This window comes from Nicotiana tabacum, chromosome 6, assembly GCF_000715075.1.
Source record: "Nicotiana tabacum cultivar K326 chromosome 6, ASM71507v2, whole genome shotgun sequence".
Lineage (NCBI taxonomy): Eukaryota > Viridiplantae > Streptophyta > Magnoliopsida > Solanales > Solanaceae > Nicotiana > Nicotiana tabacum.
The window spans coordinates 118,357,548-118,369,191 of NC_134085.1; the positions used below are offsets into that span (position 1 = coordinate 118,357,548).

The window sequence follows — 11,644 nt, forward strand, 5'->3', positions numbered from 1 at the left end:
TGAGGCATTTAACATTATAAGTTCTCCAAATCAACTTGTCGCTAGGCCTACCTCGGGCACAACGAGGCTCCCAAATTAGGACACGAATTGTATTCACGCACTATGTGTTTAAATATCGCAACTTCTTTTTCTTACAACTCACACTAAGTTGCTACCTTTGTTTTTATTTTTTGTTTTATTCCCCTCCCCAAGGGTTAGTTCGTGCACTCTGGTATCGTCATCATACTCCACAAGATCTAAGGGCCCTCCGCCACCTCCCCATCCGAGTCCTATCAGAAATAAGAACAAGGCAAAAATGGAAGATTTGAGCAACATCAGAAAGGAGAACTCAGTTGAAAGGGTAGAGGTTCCTCAGGATATTCAAGTTTCCAAGGAAAGTGCCTCCCAGCTCAAGCAAAAGTTGTTGAAATTTCAGGAAGAACTGGACCAAGTTCAGAACTTGTCAAGCTTGTCGTTTTCCCTCACCACCTCAGATGTCAACTTTCCCAGCACTCAAAACCCCACACCTCCACAAAACATCCCAAAACCACAAAACCAACCCGCTCCTCATTACCACTACAACATATGCCACACTTCAAACAACACCCCACTGTTCATTCCTGAACCACTAAACTCCGCAAATGATCATCTCCACAACACCCCCATCTATGTGTAAACCATACCACACTATACTCAACCTATTTCAAGCACACCTGAGTCTGATGACAAAGACTCTCTTATCAGGAATCTGGCCGCAGAACTCAAGAAGCTGACTAGCCGAGTTCAGGGTGTTGAAGGAAGCAAGGGGATCAAGGGATTGAATTACAAAGACCTTTGCATTCAGCCAGATGTCGAACTGCCCGAGGGATACAAACCTCCCAAGTTTGAGATGTTTGATGGCACAGGGGATCCTAGAGTCCATTTGAGGACCTACTGCGACAAGATGGACGGAGTAGGGAAGGATGAAAATATTCGCGTGAAGCTCTTTATGAGAAGCCTGAAAGGGGATGCTCTATCTTGGTACATTAGCCAAGACCCGAAAAAGTGGTCAAATTGGGTAAGTATGATATCCGATTTCATGGATAGATTCAGATTCAACACGGAGAATGCGCCAGATGTGTTCTACATCCAGAACTTAAAGAAGAAACCTACAGAGACATTCCGCGAGTATGCTACTCGTTGGAGATCAGAAGCTGCTAAGGTTAGGTCGGCTTTAGAAGAAGAATAAATGAATAGGTTTTTCGTCCGGGCTCAAGACCCACAATATTATGAGAGGTTGATGTTGATTGAAGGCCAGAAATTTCCCGACATCATTAAGCTAGGGGAAAGGATCGAGGAAGGTATTAAAAGTGGTATGGTCACAAACTTTGAAGCATTACAGGCCACCAACAAGGCTCTACAGTCTGGTGGCACGTCCAAGAAAAGGGATGTGAGTGCCATGATGGTTGCACAGAGAACAACGTCCCCAATCAAATACCAAACCTACCCATTACCTCCACTCACATATCAGCCTACCCCAAATTACCAAGCACACTTGCCCTCTTACCAAGCTCCACCGCCTACTTACCAATCATCTCCACCTCGCACATATCATCCCACTTCACCCAGATACTCTCAACCCGCACCTGTCTATCAAGCCTACAACACCAAACAAGCCCACTATCAATCACCTCCCCCTCGCCAAAATTTCCTTAGACCCCGACCAAACTTCGACCGTAGACCCCCCCAAACAGTATACCGCCATTACTGAACCTATCGACCAGCTGTATGAAAGGCTTAAAGCTAATGGTTACGTCACTCCTATCCCTGCCATAAACCCCAAAAACCCCTCCCAATGGGTCAACCCAAACAAAACCTATGCATACAATTCCGGCATGAAGGGGCATACTATTGATGAGTGCCTCTCTTTGAAGGATAAGATCCAAGATTTAATTGACAACAAGATCATTGTGGCAAAGGAGCCTACTCTGAATGTCCGTAACAACCCTCTACCAGACCACAAGGGTAGAGATGTTTACATGATTGAGATAGAAGACGATTGGGACCCCAAAGGGTCGATTAGATTGATCGCTGAAGGTGACAAGCCAAAGAAACCAACAGTCACCCTTAACCCGATTGTGGTCCAGATGCAACTTTCTAGAGATACCGAAGTGAACATGTCCATACCACTTGAGTTCGAAGCACCTTCTTCTGCAAAGATGCTAGGGCCTATTGAGGTCGAGTTTGGGTCCCCAAAGGCACCTGTACCATTTGAGGTTGCTGTATTACCTCCCAAAGCAAGGGTGCCCATTCCGGTGGCCATTACAGCCGTAATACCGTTCCACCCAAAGGCCATACCGTGGGATTACACCGCCGAGGCGAGAAGGAAAGGGAAAACCAAATTTGGAGAAACAATTGCAGTAGAGGGTATGACAAGAACCGCAGGGTTTATACTTCAGAACATCTAGTTGAGTCCAGTAAGTAGGCCTCTGGACGACCAACCATCACTGAAGCTGGGCCTGACGATCTGTAGAGGAAGATACAAGCCAAAGAGTATTCGGTCATTGATCAGTTGAACTAAACGCCGGCCCAGATCTCTATCTTGGCTCTACTACAAAGCTTTGACGCACATAAGAATGCCTTATTAAAGGTGCTGAGCGAGGCATATGTGCCCAGCAACATAACTAGAGGAGAAATGGCAAACATGGTAGGGCAAGTATTGGAGAGTCACAAAATTACTTTCCATGAAGATGAGCTACCACCTGAAGGGCTAAGCCACAACAAGGCATTGCACATCACTGTGCAGTGCGAAGATTATTTCATCACTAGAATCCTGATTAACGGAGGGTCCAACCTCAATATTTGTCCATTGGTGACTCTCAGAACATTGGAAAAGAGCCTGCATGAGATCAAGGATGAAGCTATTAATGTCAAAGCTTTCGATGGATCCCAAAGGTCCACTATTGGGGGAAATAAGTTTGTGTTTACAAATGGGACCGACTAGGTTCGATGTTGATTTTCAAGTAATAGACGTCCCAGCATTTTATAACTTGCTATTGGGACGGCCCTAGATCCATGCCGCTGGGGCTACAGCATCAACCCTACATCAAGCAGTGAAATTCAAGTGGAATCACTAAGAGGTAATTATTCACGGCAACGGTAGCAATCCCATATACAGTCGCCAAACCATCTCAGCAATCGGAGGAAGAAGGAAGATAGGCGGAGAAACCTACCATCACATTAAGCGAGTCAACGCCGTGGACAAGGATAAATGGTGGGATAACAAAATTGACAGTATACTGAATTGGTGTGGATACGAACCTGGCAAGGGACTTGGCAAATCACTAAGCCTATCAAGTTGAAGAAACACGGTACCACTTTCGGTTTGGGATATGAATACACTTCGGAGGAGTTCAACCACTGGTCGCCACTATAGCGCAATCCCTACTACCCGCTGGAGCATCCGATACCTCGCTTAGAGAAGACCTTCTGGCTAGCCGATGTCATATATGGGTCGGAAGAAGAGGAAGCACTAGCGGCGATGAGGAATTTGTTTTTGGAAGATGACAATATGGACTGTTGTGTCATTTTCGAGGAGGAGGGGGAGGAAGGCCCTTCTATATAAGCTGTGAGCCGAGGAGAACGCCTCAACAATTGGTCCATCAGAACCACCAGGGCCCGGAAAGCTTTGGGGTAGAAAGGCTGAACAAAGCACCATGCATTATCTTTATTTTTCGCTAGTTGACTTTCTTTCTGCAATTTTAATATTGAAATAAGAGATCCGGTCCCAAAAGAACACCCTTCTCATTCCAAACAACCTCCTTTTGTCTTTTTTCCTAAATTCCATATCAACATGCAATAGATCTTAATATTAGTTTTCTATTTACTGTAGCATCGAGTTTTATTCAGCAAATCTGTATCTTTCTATAATGTGAAGGTTTTCGGTTCTCAATTCCATGGTTTGTTGAAGATATCTTTCAAATCACTACCCAATTGTTACAGATCTTTAAACATGGATTTACTGTAGCACACAGGTTCTTCAGAAATTTGCATCACTACTGCGTTCTATGCTTGGAAATTGGGCTACCATCTATGATTTTGTGTTCTCTTCTATGGAACATTGACCAATCTTGATTGAGAGTTCAACTTTAATCTAGTTCTTGAATTTCTGTTGCAAATAGTCTTTTCACGTAAAGTTGCTTTATTTTCACGTATAATCATTGTAGCTCAACTAAAGCTGGACTGATCTGATCACAATTCATAGAGGTCGTTCATGGACTCTAACACTGGAGACCAGCCTCTTTCAATGGCTGGCCAGCCCCCCCAAGCATCTACCACTATTCAGAATAATACTACTCCAATACACAAGCCTTTAGACTACTCGAACCTTTTGAAGCCAACTGTGATTAATGCAGCAATTCATGGAAAATCGTCAAAACAATGTCCTGTTAATCCTATCCCAGAGCGACAAGCAACAATCTTAAATGGACAACCAGTTGTTAGATTTATGGAGGCAGAAGTTGAGAGAATGAACGTGATCGAGGATCTCCAATATGATGTGGTGGAAAAGTTTGCATATGGCTGACCAGATTTAAATGAGATTCGTCGCATTGTTCCCTCTCAATATGGATTAAAGGGAGAATGTAGTATTGGTTTGTTGAGAGACAGACATGTCCTTATACGTATGACCTTGTGGAAGGATTTTGTTGATTTTACGTCGAAATGTGCTCCATACGTCAAGGACAAGAACGACAATGAATACCAAATTCGACCTCTTATTTATGATGTGAAGTTTAAGGTAGGAGAAGAGACTCCAATGGCTATGGCTTGGATATATTTTCCAGGTTTGTTACCTACATACTTCGTGAAGTAGTGTATTTTTTCTCTTGCTTCAGCTATTAGGAAACCTTTACATTTGGATATGGCTACTATAAATAAGACTCGACCTAGCTGTACAAGGGTAAAAGTTCTTGTCGATTTATTAGTTGATCATCCTAAAAATGTAAGAATGGACATTGTTAATGAGGCAACAGGTGTAACAAGGATTGAATGGGTAAACATTAAGTATGATATGATTCATAAGTACCGTAAGGAATGCAGATTACAAGGCCATGATTATTTTGAATGCTGGAAATCTCATCCAGAATTATCACCTTATCAAAGCAAGCAGAATGCTGAAAATAACAAGGAGCAGACTCAACTGCATCATAATCAACCATTGATGATCTTATCAAGCGGGAGAGTTGTAGGTAATGTGATTCCACCTGGGGAACAATGGAAGGAAGCAAGAGACAATCGAGTGAAGAAGAATGGAAATCGTGTGGTTACAGGGAAAGAAATTGTTCCTGTTGAACAAGCTAACGGGCAGTAGCTGCTAGGATCTGGTAATCCTCAAAATAATGCTACTTCATCAAAGGAAATCATGACAGCTAATGATAATAACCAGCAGAATATTGGTAATGGAAGGAGGCAATTTTCTCAAGTTAATACAGCCAAACAACTTCAAACAACAAACAAATTTGCAGCTCTACAAGTAGAACATGAAAGTACAGCAGGAAATCAATTTGCTATTGTTGAAGGAGCTAATATGCAGACCACACCTATTCAGAAGGCCTTGGATCCAGATGCAGCAATTTATACTCCTATGTCTAATGAAGTGGCATCATCAAAGAGAGTTCATGTTGAGCATCCTAATGGGGAAAGGAATGAAACTAAGGAAGGTGCAGAAATAGGTAAGGAGAATACTTCTCAATGGGTAAATAGAACCTTCCCAATGCCTAAGGTTACTACAAATCAGTCATGCCAAGAAACACCCTCGCAATCACTAGATACAAGCATAATTCCTGAGCATGAAAGTCTTAAGGATCGTGTTAATTTTTCGGAAGGTAAACTATGGCAGCAACAATGTGAAGAGGAATCAGATGAAGGAGAGTTCCTAGAAGGACATGATGACGGGGAAGAAATACAAAACAAATATCCAGATGTGGAACAACAAAGTGTCAATGGCAAAAATAGTAGAATTGAAGTACAAAGAGCAGAAGAAAGTAACAATGCTAATACTACAGCTGACCAACCTTTCCAAACTGAACAGCCTCTTAAAATCACAACACCACCATCCAATCCTGAACAAAATGTCTCTGGAACTATTGAGACACATGAACCTACAGTACAACCCTTTAAAGCAGGGGATACAGATGATCCAGGAGATCCAGATAATAAAAAGGAAGAAGCAAGACAGCAGCAAATGGAAGGAACTCAGAAGAAAGTGGAATTAGAATTGCAGCAGTTCTTAGGCATTACTAATGCAGGTGATGGGGCTACCTTAACTCAAATTCAAGAAGCAGTAACATGCCCTAATCCATCAACTACAAAGGAAATGGTCACGATGAATACCAGTTCTAAGAGTGTGGTTCTTAAAACTACCAGGAATCGGTTAATCAATCAAGAAAATTATGAAGAAGAGGACCAGACACAAAGGGCAAAAAGAAGAGATATGGATGCAGAATCTTCTACACAGGACTTCATAAATATTGCTAGACAAGGTGATATCTCACCTAGACAGATGGAGAAAGGTAAATCAGCAGGAAGAGGGAAGAAAAAACAACTAAGAGAGAATACTGGGGTGCATATTCCAGGAGTCCAAACAAGGAGAACTCTATCCAAATCAATCAATTGAAGATGAATGCTCTAATTTGGAATATAAGGTCAGTTAACACAATGCAAGCATTTGAAAGGGTAATAACATTGGATAGAAAACATCAATTCGATTTTATTGCTTTGATGGAACCAATGCAACAGACTAGAACAGTTGAGCAATATAGAAGAAGGTTGGGCTTTGAGCAGGTGGTTGTGAATGTTTCAAACAAAGTATGGATCTTCATAGATCAAAAATATGATTTTGACATTATTTTTAACATGGAGCAGCAGATTACTTTAAAGATGACCAACACTGATGACTACACAGAGTTCATTATTACCATGGTCTATGCTAAATGTGATACAAGAGAAAGAATTGAGTTATGGGACACTTTGCATTCCTTGGCTACTGATATGGTTTTACCCTGGCTTGTGGGTGGATATATTAATGTGATATGGGATGAAGAAGAGAAATTTGGGGGCCTCCCCGTTCATATAAATGAGATTGATGATTTTAGACATTGTATAACCACATGCAACCTTTTTGATCTTGGCTTCAATGAAAGCATATTTACATGGTGGAATGGGAGAGCTGAGGAAGATTGCATATTCAAAAGGCTAGACAGATGTTGAGGCAACATGGAGCTTCAACAACTTTGGCCAGGCTTGGAGATAAATCACCTATCTAAGATTGGCTCAAACCACAGCCCAATGCATCTAACATATAATCCTAGTACTGGTCAAATAAAAAAAGCATTTAGATTCTTAAATTTCTAGATCAAACATGAGTCTTTCTTGGATGTAGTTAAGGAGCATTGGCAGGCAGACTTCCATGCAAGTCCTTTCATACTTTTTAATCACAAGATGAAGAAACTGAAGAAAGATCTTTCTACATAGAGCAAGGACACATTTGGTGATATATTTCAAAGGATAGCCAGCTTGGAGGAAGTGGTGAAGGTACATGAGACACAATTTGAACTGAATCCAACTATACAAAATCGTGAAAGGCTCCAAAGGGTGCAGGCAGATCTTATTCGAGTGTGGGCTTTGGAAGAAGAATTTTGGAAACAAAAAGCAGGTATGGCTTGGTTCAAAGATGGAGATAGAAATACTAAATTGTTTCATGCTCATGTTAATAGCAAAAGAAGGAAGCTACAGCTGAAACGAATAAAAGACATGAATGGGAATTGGTTGGAAGATCCATCAGCTATTGCATATGATGCTGTTCTTTTCTTCCAACAGCAGTTTCATGAATCCAAAATTCCTACTGACTTTAGGATATTGGATCATGTCCCAGTAATGTTAAATGAAGTGCAGAACTGTGAGCTTACAATGCAGCCAACAATTGAGAAAGTGAAATAGGCTGTATTTGGTTTGAATGGGGATAGTGCAGGGGGGCCTGATGGATTCAATGGTAATTTCGTTCATGCTTGTTGGGAAATCATTGGGGGAGACATAGTAGACATGGTGCAGGCTTTTTTCTGTGGGCAGGAACTACCAAATTTGTGACTCATACAAATTTGGTCCTACTACCTAAGAAGAAGGATGTATGGAATTTCTCGAATTTAAGGCCAATTAGCTTGAGTAATTTCTCTAACAAAATCATATCGAGGGTTATTCATGAGAGGCTAGTGGATATAATTCCTAATATTATATCTGATGAGCAAGTAGGGTTTGTAAAAGGTAGAAGTATCGCTGAGAATGTATTACTCACTGAAGAAATAATCACTAACATTAGATTGAGAACAAAGGCAGGCCCTAATGTAGTTGTAAAATTGGACATGATGAAGGCATATGATCGACTCTCTTGGATTTTTCTCACAAAGATCTTGAGGAAGATGGGATTCTCTAAATGGTTTATTGGATTGATTTTTGGGATTGTATCAAACAATTGGTATTCGGTTCTAGTTAATGGCCAACCACATGGTTTTTTCAAGTCAACTAGAGGGGTGAAGCAGGGTGACCCTCTGTCACCTACACTGTTTATACTGGCTGCAGAGGCAATGTCAAGGGGTCTAAATGCTTTACATCATAATCTGTACTTTTGTGGATTTGGAATGCCGAAGTGGAGCCCTAAGATCAACCATCTTGCTTATGCAGATGATGCAATCATTTTCTCATCATCAGATGATACATCTTTAAGATTGATTGTGAAAGTTCTAAATGCTTACGAAGCAGCATCTGGACAACTAATCAACAAGGCAAAATCTACAGTTTATGTTCACCATTCTACAAGCGATGAAGTTGTTAGGAAGATTGAAGGAATAACTGGTATACAGAAAAAGGATTTCCCATTCATCTATCTGGGTTGTCCTATTTTTTACAAAAGGAGAAAAATGGAGTATTATGAAGATTTGATATCAAAAGTGCTGGATAAACTTCAAGCGTGGAAAGGGAAACTATTATCTATCGGAGGAAGGGCAGTACTAATCAGCAGTGTGTTGCAAACCATGCCAATTCATCTACTTTCTGTAGTAAAACCACTGGCCTATGTTTTAAACAAACTACATAAGTTATTTGCGAGATTCTACCGCAGCAATTCTATTGATGGTAGAGCTAGACATTGGGAATCTTGGGATACTTTATGCTTACCTAAACATGAAGGAGGAGTGGGATTTTGATCCTTAAATGATATGTCAAATGCTCTCTTTTGCAAGATATGGTGGAACTTCAGGACTAAGCCATCTTTATGGAGCTCTTTTATGAGTCAAAAATATTTGAAGAAGATGTATGCAACTATTGTGCCTTGGAGAGGTGGATCACACATTTGGAGAAAAATGTTGGAATGCAGAGACTTTACTGAACATCTGATTTTCTGGAAACTAAAAATGGGGTCTTCCCTATTTTGGTTTTACAATTGGACAGGCTTGGGGGCCCTTTACTTTGTAATACCCTCGGAGTTTATAGTTGATAAAACAATCCATAATGTGAATGATGTTGTTGTGGAAGGGCAGTGGGATGAACATAAAATCAGAGAAATATTGCCAGGTGACTTATCTATGCACATTATGCACACCATACAAGCTCCATCGATGAATGATGAACTGGACAAACCTATCTGGTGTTTGGAAACAAGAGGTCAATTCACAGTTAAGTCAGCTTAGGAATATTTGAGGAGAAGTAAAGATCCATCTATTACATACGACAACATGTGGGTTAAAGGATTGCCTTTTAAGATCTCATTTTTTATGTGGAAACTGTGGAAAGGTAAGCTACCACTTAATGATGTAATTAGAAGTATGGGATACTACATGCCATCTAAATGTTGGTGTTGTGTAATGCCAAAGGAAGATACATTAAGCCATGTTTTCTATCGATCACTCACAGCCTTAAAGGTTTGGTCTTACTTCTATTCTCATGCTGGATTGTCTCTTGAGGGCTTAAACCTGCATCAGGCTATTGTGGAATGCTGGACAACAAAGGTAATTCCGAGACTCAAACCAATATTCCAAGCATTGCCAGGTATAATTGTGTGGGAACTATGGAAAAGGAGGAACGACAACAAACATGGTGAGGCAGTGTCAACCAATCGAGTGGTATACCAAGTCTGCAATACTATTCAATCTCTTATTAAACTAGAGAAGCCAGGCATTGATCGAGTACCATTCAGATGGCCTGATATACTTAGAATGATGGAGAACTACACTCCCAAACTAAAGTTCAACAAGGTTTTATAGGAACTCCCTATGACATGTTGGACAAAAATTAACATTGATAGGGCCTCGAGAGGTAATCCAGGTCGGAGTTCAATTGGCTTTTGCTGAGGAATGAAGAAGGAGATCTGGTCTATGCATGTGGAAAAGAAATTCAAGAGGTGACAAACACTCTAGCAGAAACAAGGGCAATTTTTGAGGCCTTGAAACATTGTTTGACTAATGAGATGAATAACATATGGGTAGAAACTGATTCTATGCTGCTCAAGAAGGTCATCACAAGGGAGTGGAAACCACCATGGGTTATTGAGGAGGAAGTGAAAGAGATAAGGAAGATGCTAATGTTGTGCAATGGCAGGATAACACATATTTTCAGAGAGGGGAACAAGCTAGCTGATCATTTCGCAAACTATGCTCTTGATCAAGGAGTCATAGAATGCCACTCTTTTAATTATCTGGATACACAAGGCAGAAGACTAGTTAATGGAGACAAAATGCAATGTCCATTTCCGAGAGTAAAGGCTTCGAGGCAGTAGAAGGAGAGGTTAATACAAGGGCAAAGGGGATGATTTCAAATCCTAGGGGAGGAAAGGAAGTCAACAAATGTTATTTTACTAACCTTGGGTTCTTTTTTGCAGGAATCAATACTGTGCTCAAGCCATGTCAATTAATATGACTTCTATGGGTGGTATTAGTACTTTGTGCTCAATCCCTTGAAGGATGAAAGGTGACATGCATAAGCTTGAGGAAAATCAATTATTTGAAATGACAATCCATTAAAGAAAAACAGAAGGCCAAGAGGAAGAAATCATCAATGCAACATCATAGTCGAGCACATGAAATATCCAATAGTGTAGGGAACTCAACAATACACAAAGGATGGACACATGACATCGAGGTCAAATGTAGCTGAATCACTGATGAACCCAACATCCATAATGCTGCAGAAGTGACCAATAGCTGGATATCTTCAATATACAACAGGAAACAAAATGCATATGCAGGGAACCAGTCTTTAGGAATACAACAGAATGATACAAAGTGCATCGCATGGTTGTGGCAGCAGGTTGTGTCTGGAAATAATGAAGCTTTATTAAAATTCATCATAAAGAACTTTTCAAATGCAGCAACCTACATAAATCCAATGCACTCTCTCGACTGGAAGTGTCTTAAACAAAGGTAGGGGATCGAGGATAAGTACTCGATAGGAGTAAAAAGCTTAGAAGCATGGTTGAACATGCCAAGAACATGGGGCCACAAAGGATTCATGAGACTTGGGACTTTAAATAAAGGAACATTGGGTAGTGTTTTCTGCACACCTAAAGTTTGGGACAAAGCATGGGCCATTACAATTACCCATGGAAGACTAAAAAAAGGAAAACTTCTTGCATTTTCGA

General features: G+C 40.7%; 1 protein-coding gene across 1 annotated transcript; it reads left to right on the forward strand.

Annotated features, from left to right (window-relative positions):
* The first annotated feature begins 9,743 nt into the window (after positions 1-9,743).
* LOC142182016 (uncharacterized) lies at positions 9,744-10,783 on the forward strand. Its single transcript, XM_075255799.1, has 3 exons — positions 9,744-9,801; positions 9,990-10,056; positions 10,333-10,783. The coding sequence occupies exons 1-3, from the start codon at positions 9,744-9,746 to the stop codon at positions 10,781-10,783; spliced, it is 576 nt and encodes a 191-aa protein (XP_075111900.1).
* The last annotated feature ends 861 nt before the right edge of the window (positions 10,784-11,644 follow it).

What these genes read in the sequence shown, in the direction of transcription:
- LOC142182016 (XM_075255799.1), top strand. Translation starts at nt 9,744, where the DNA reads ATGTGGGTTAAAGGATTGCCTTTTAAGATCTCATTTTTTATGTGGAAA. An exon ending in TATGTGGAAACTGTGGAAAG is followed by an intron (nt 9,802 to 9,989) that starts GTAAGCTACCAC and finishes AACCTGCATCAG; the next exon opens with GCTATTGTGGAATGCTGGAC. An exon ending in AATATTCCAAGCATTGCCAG is followed by an intron (nt 10,057 to 10,332) that starts GTATAATTGTGT and finishes GAGGTAATCCAG; the next exon opens with GTCGGAGTTCAATTGGCTTT.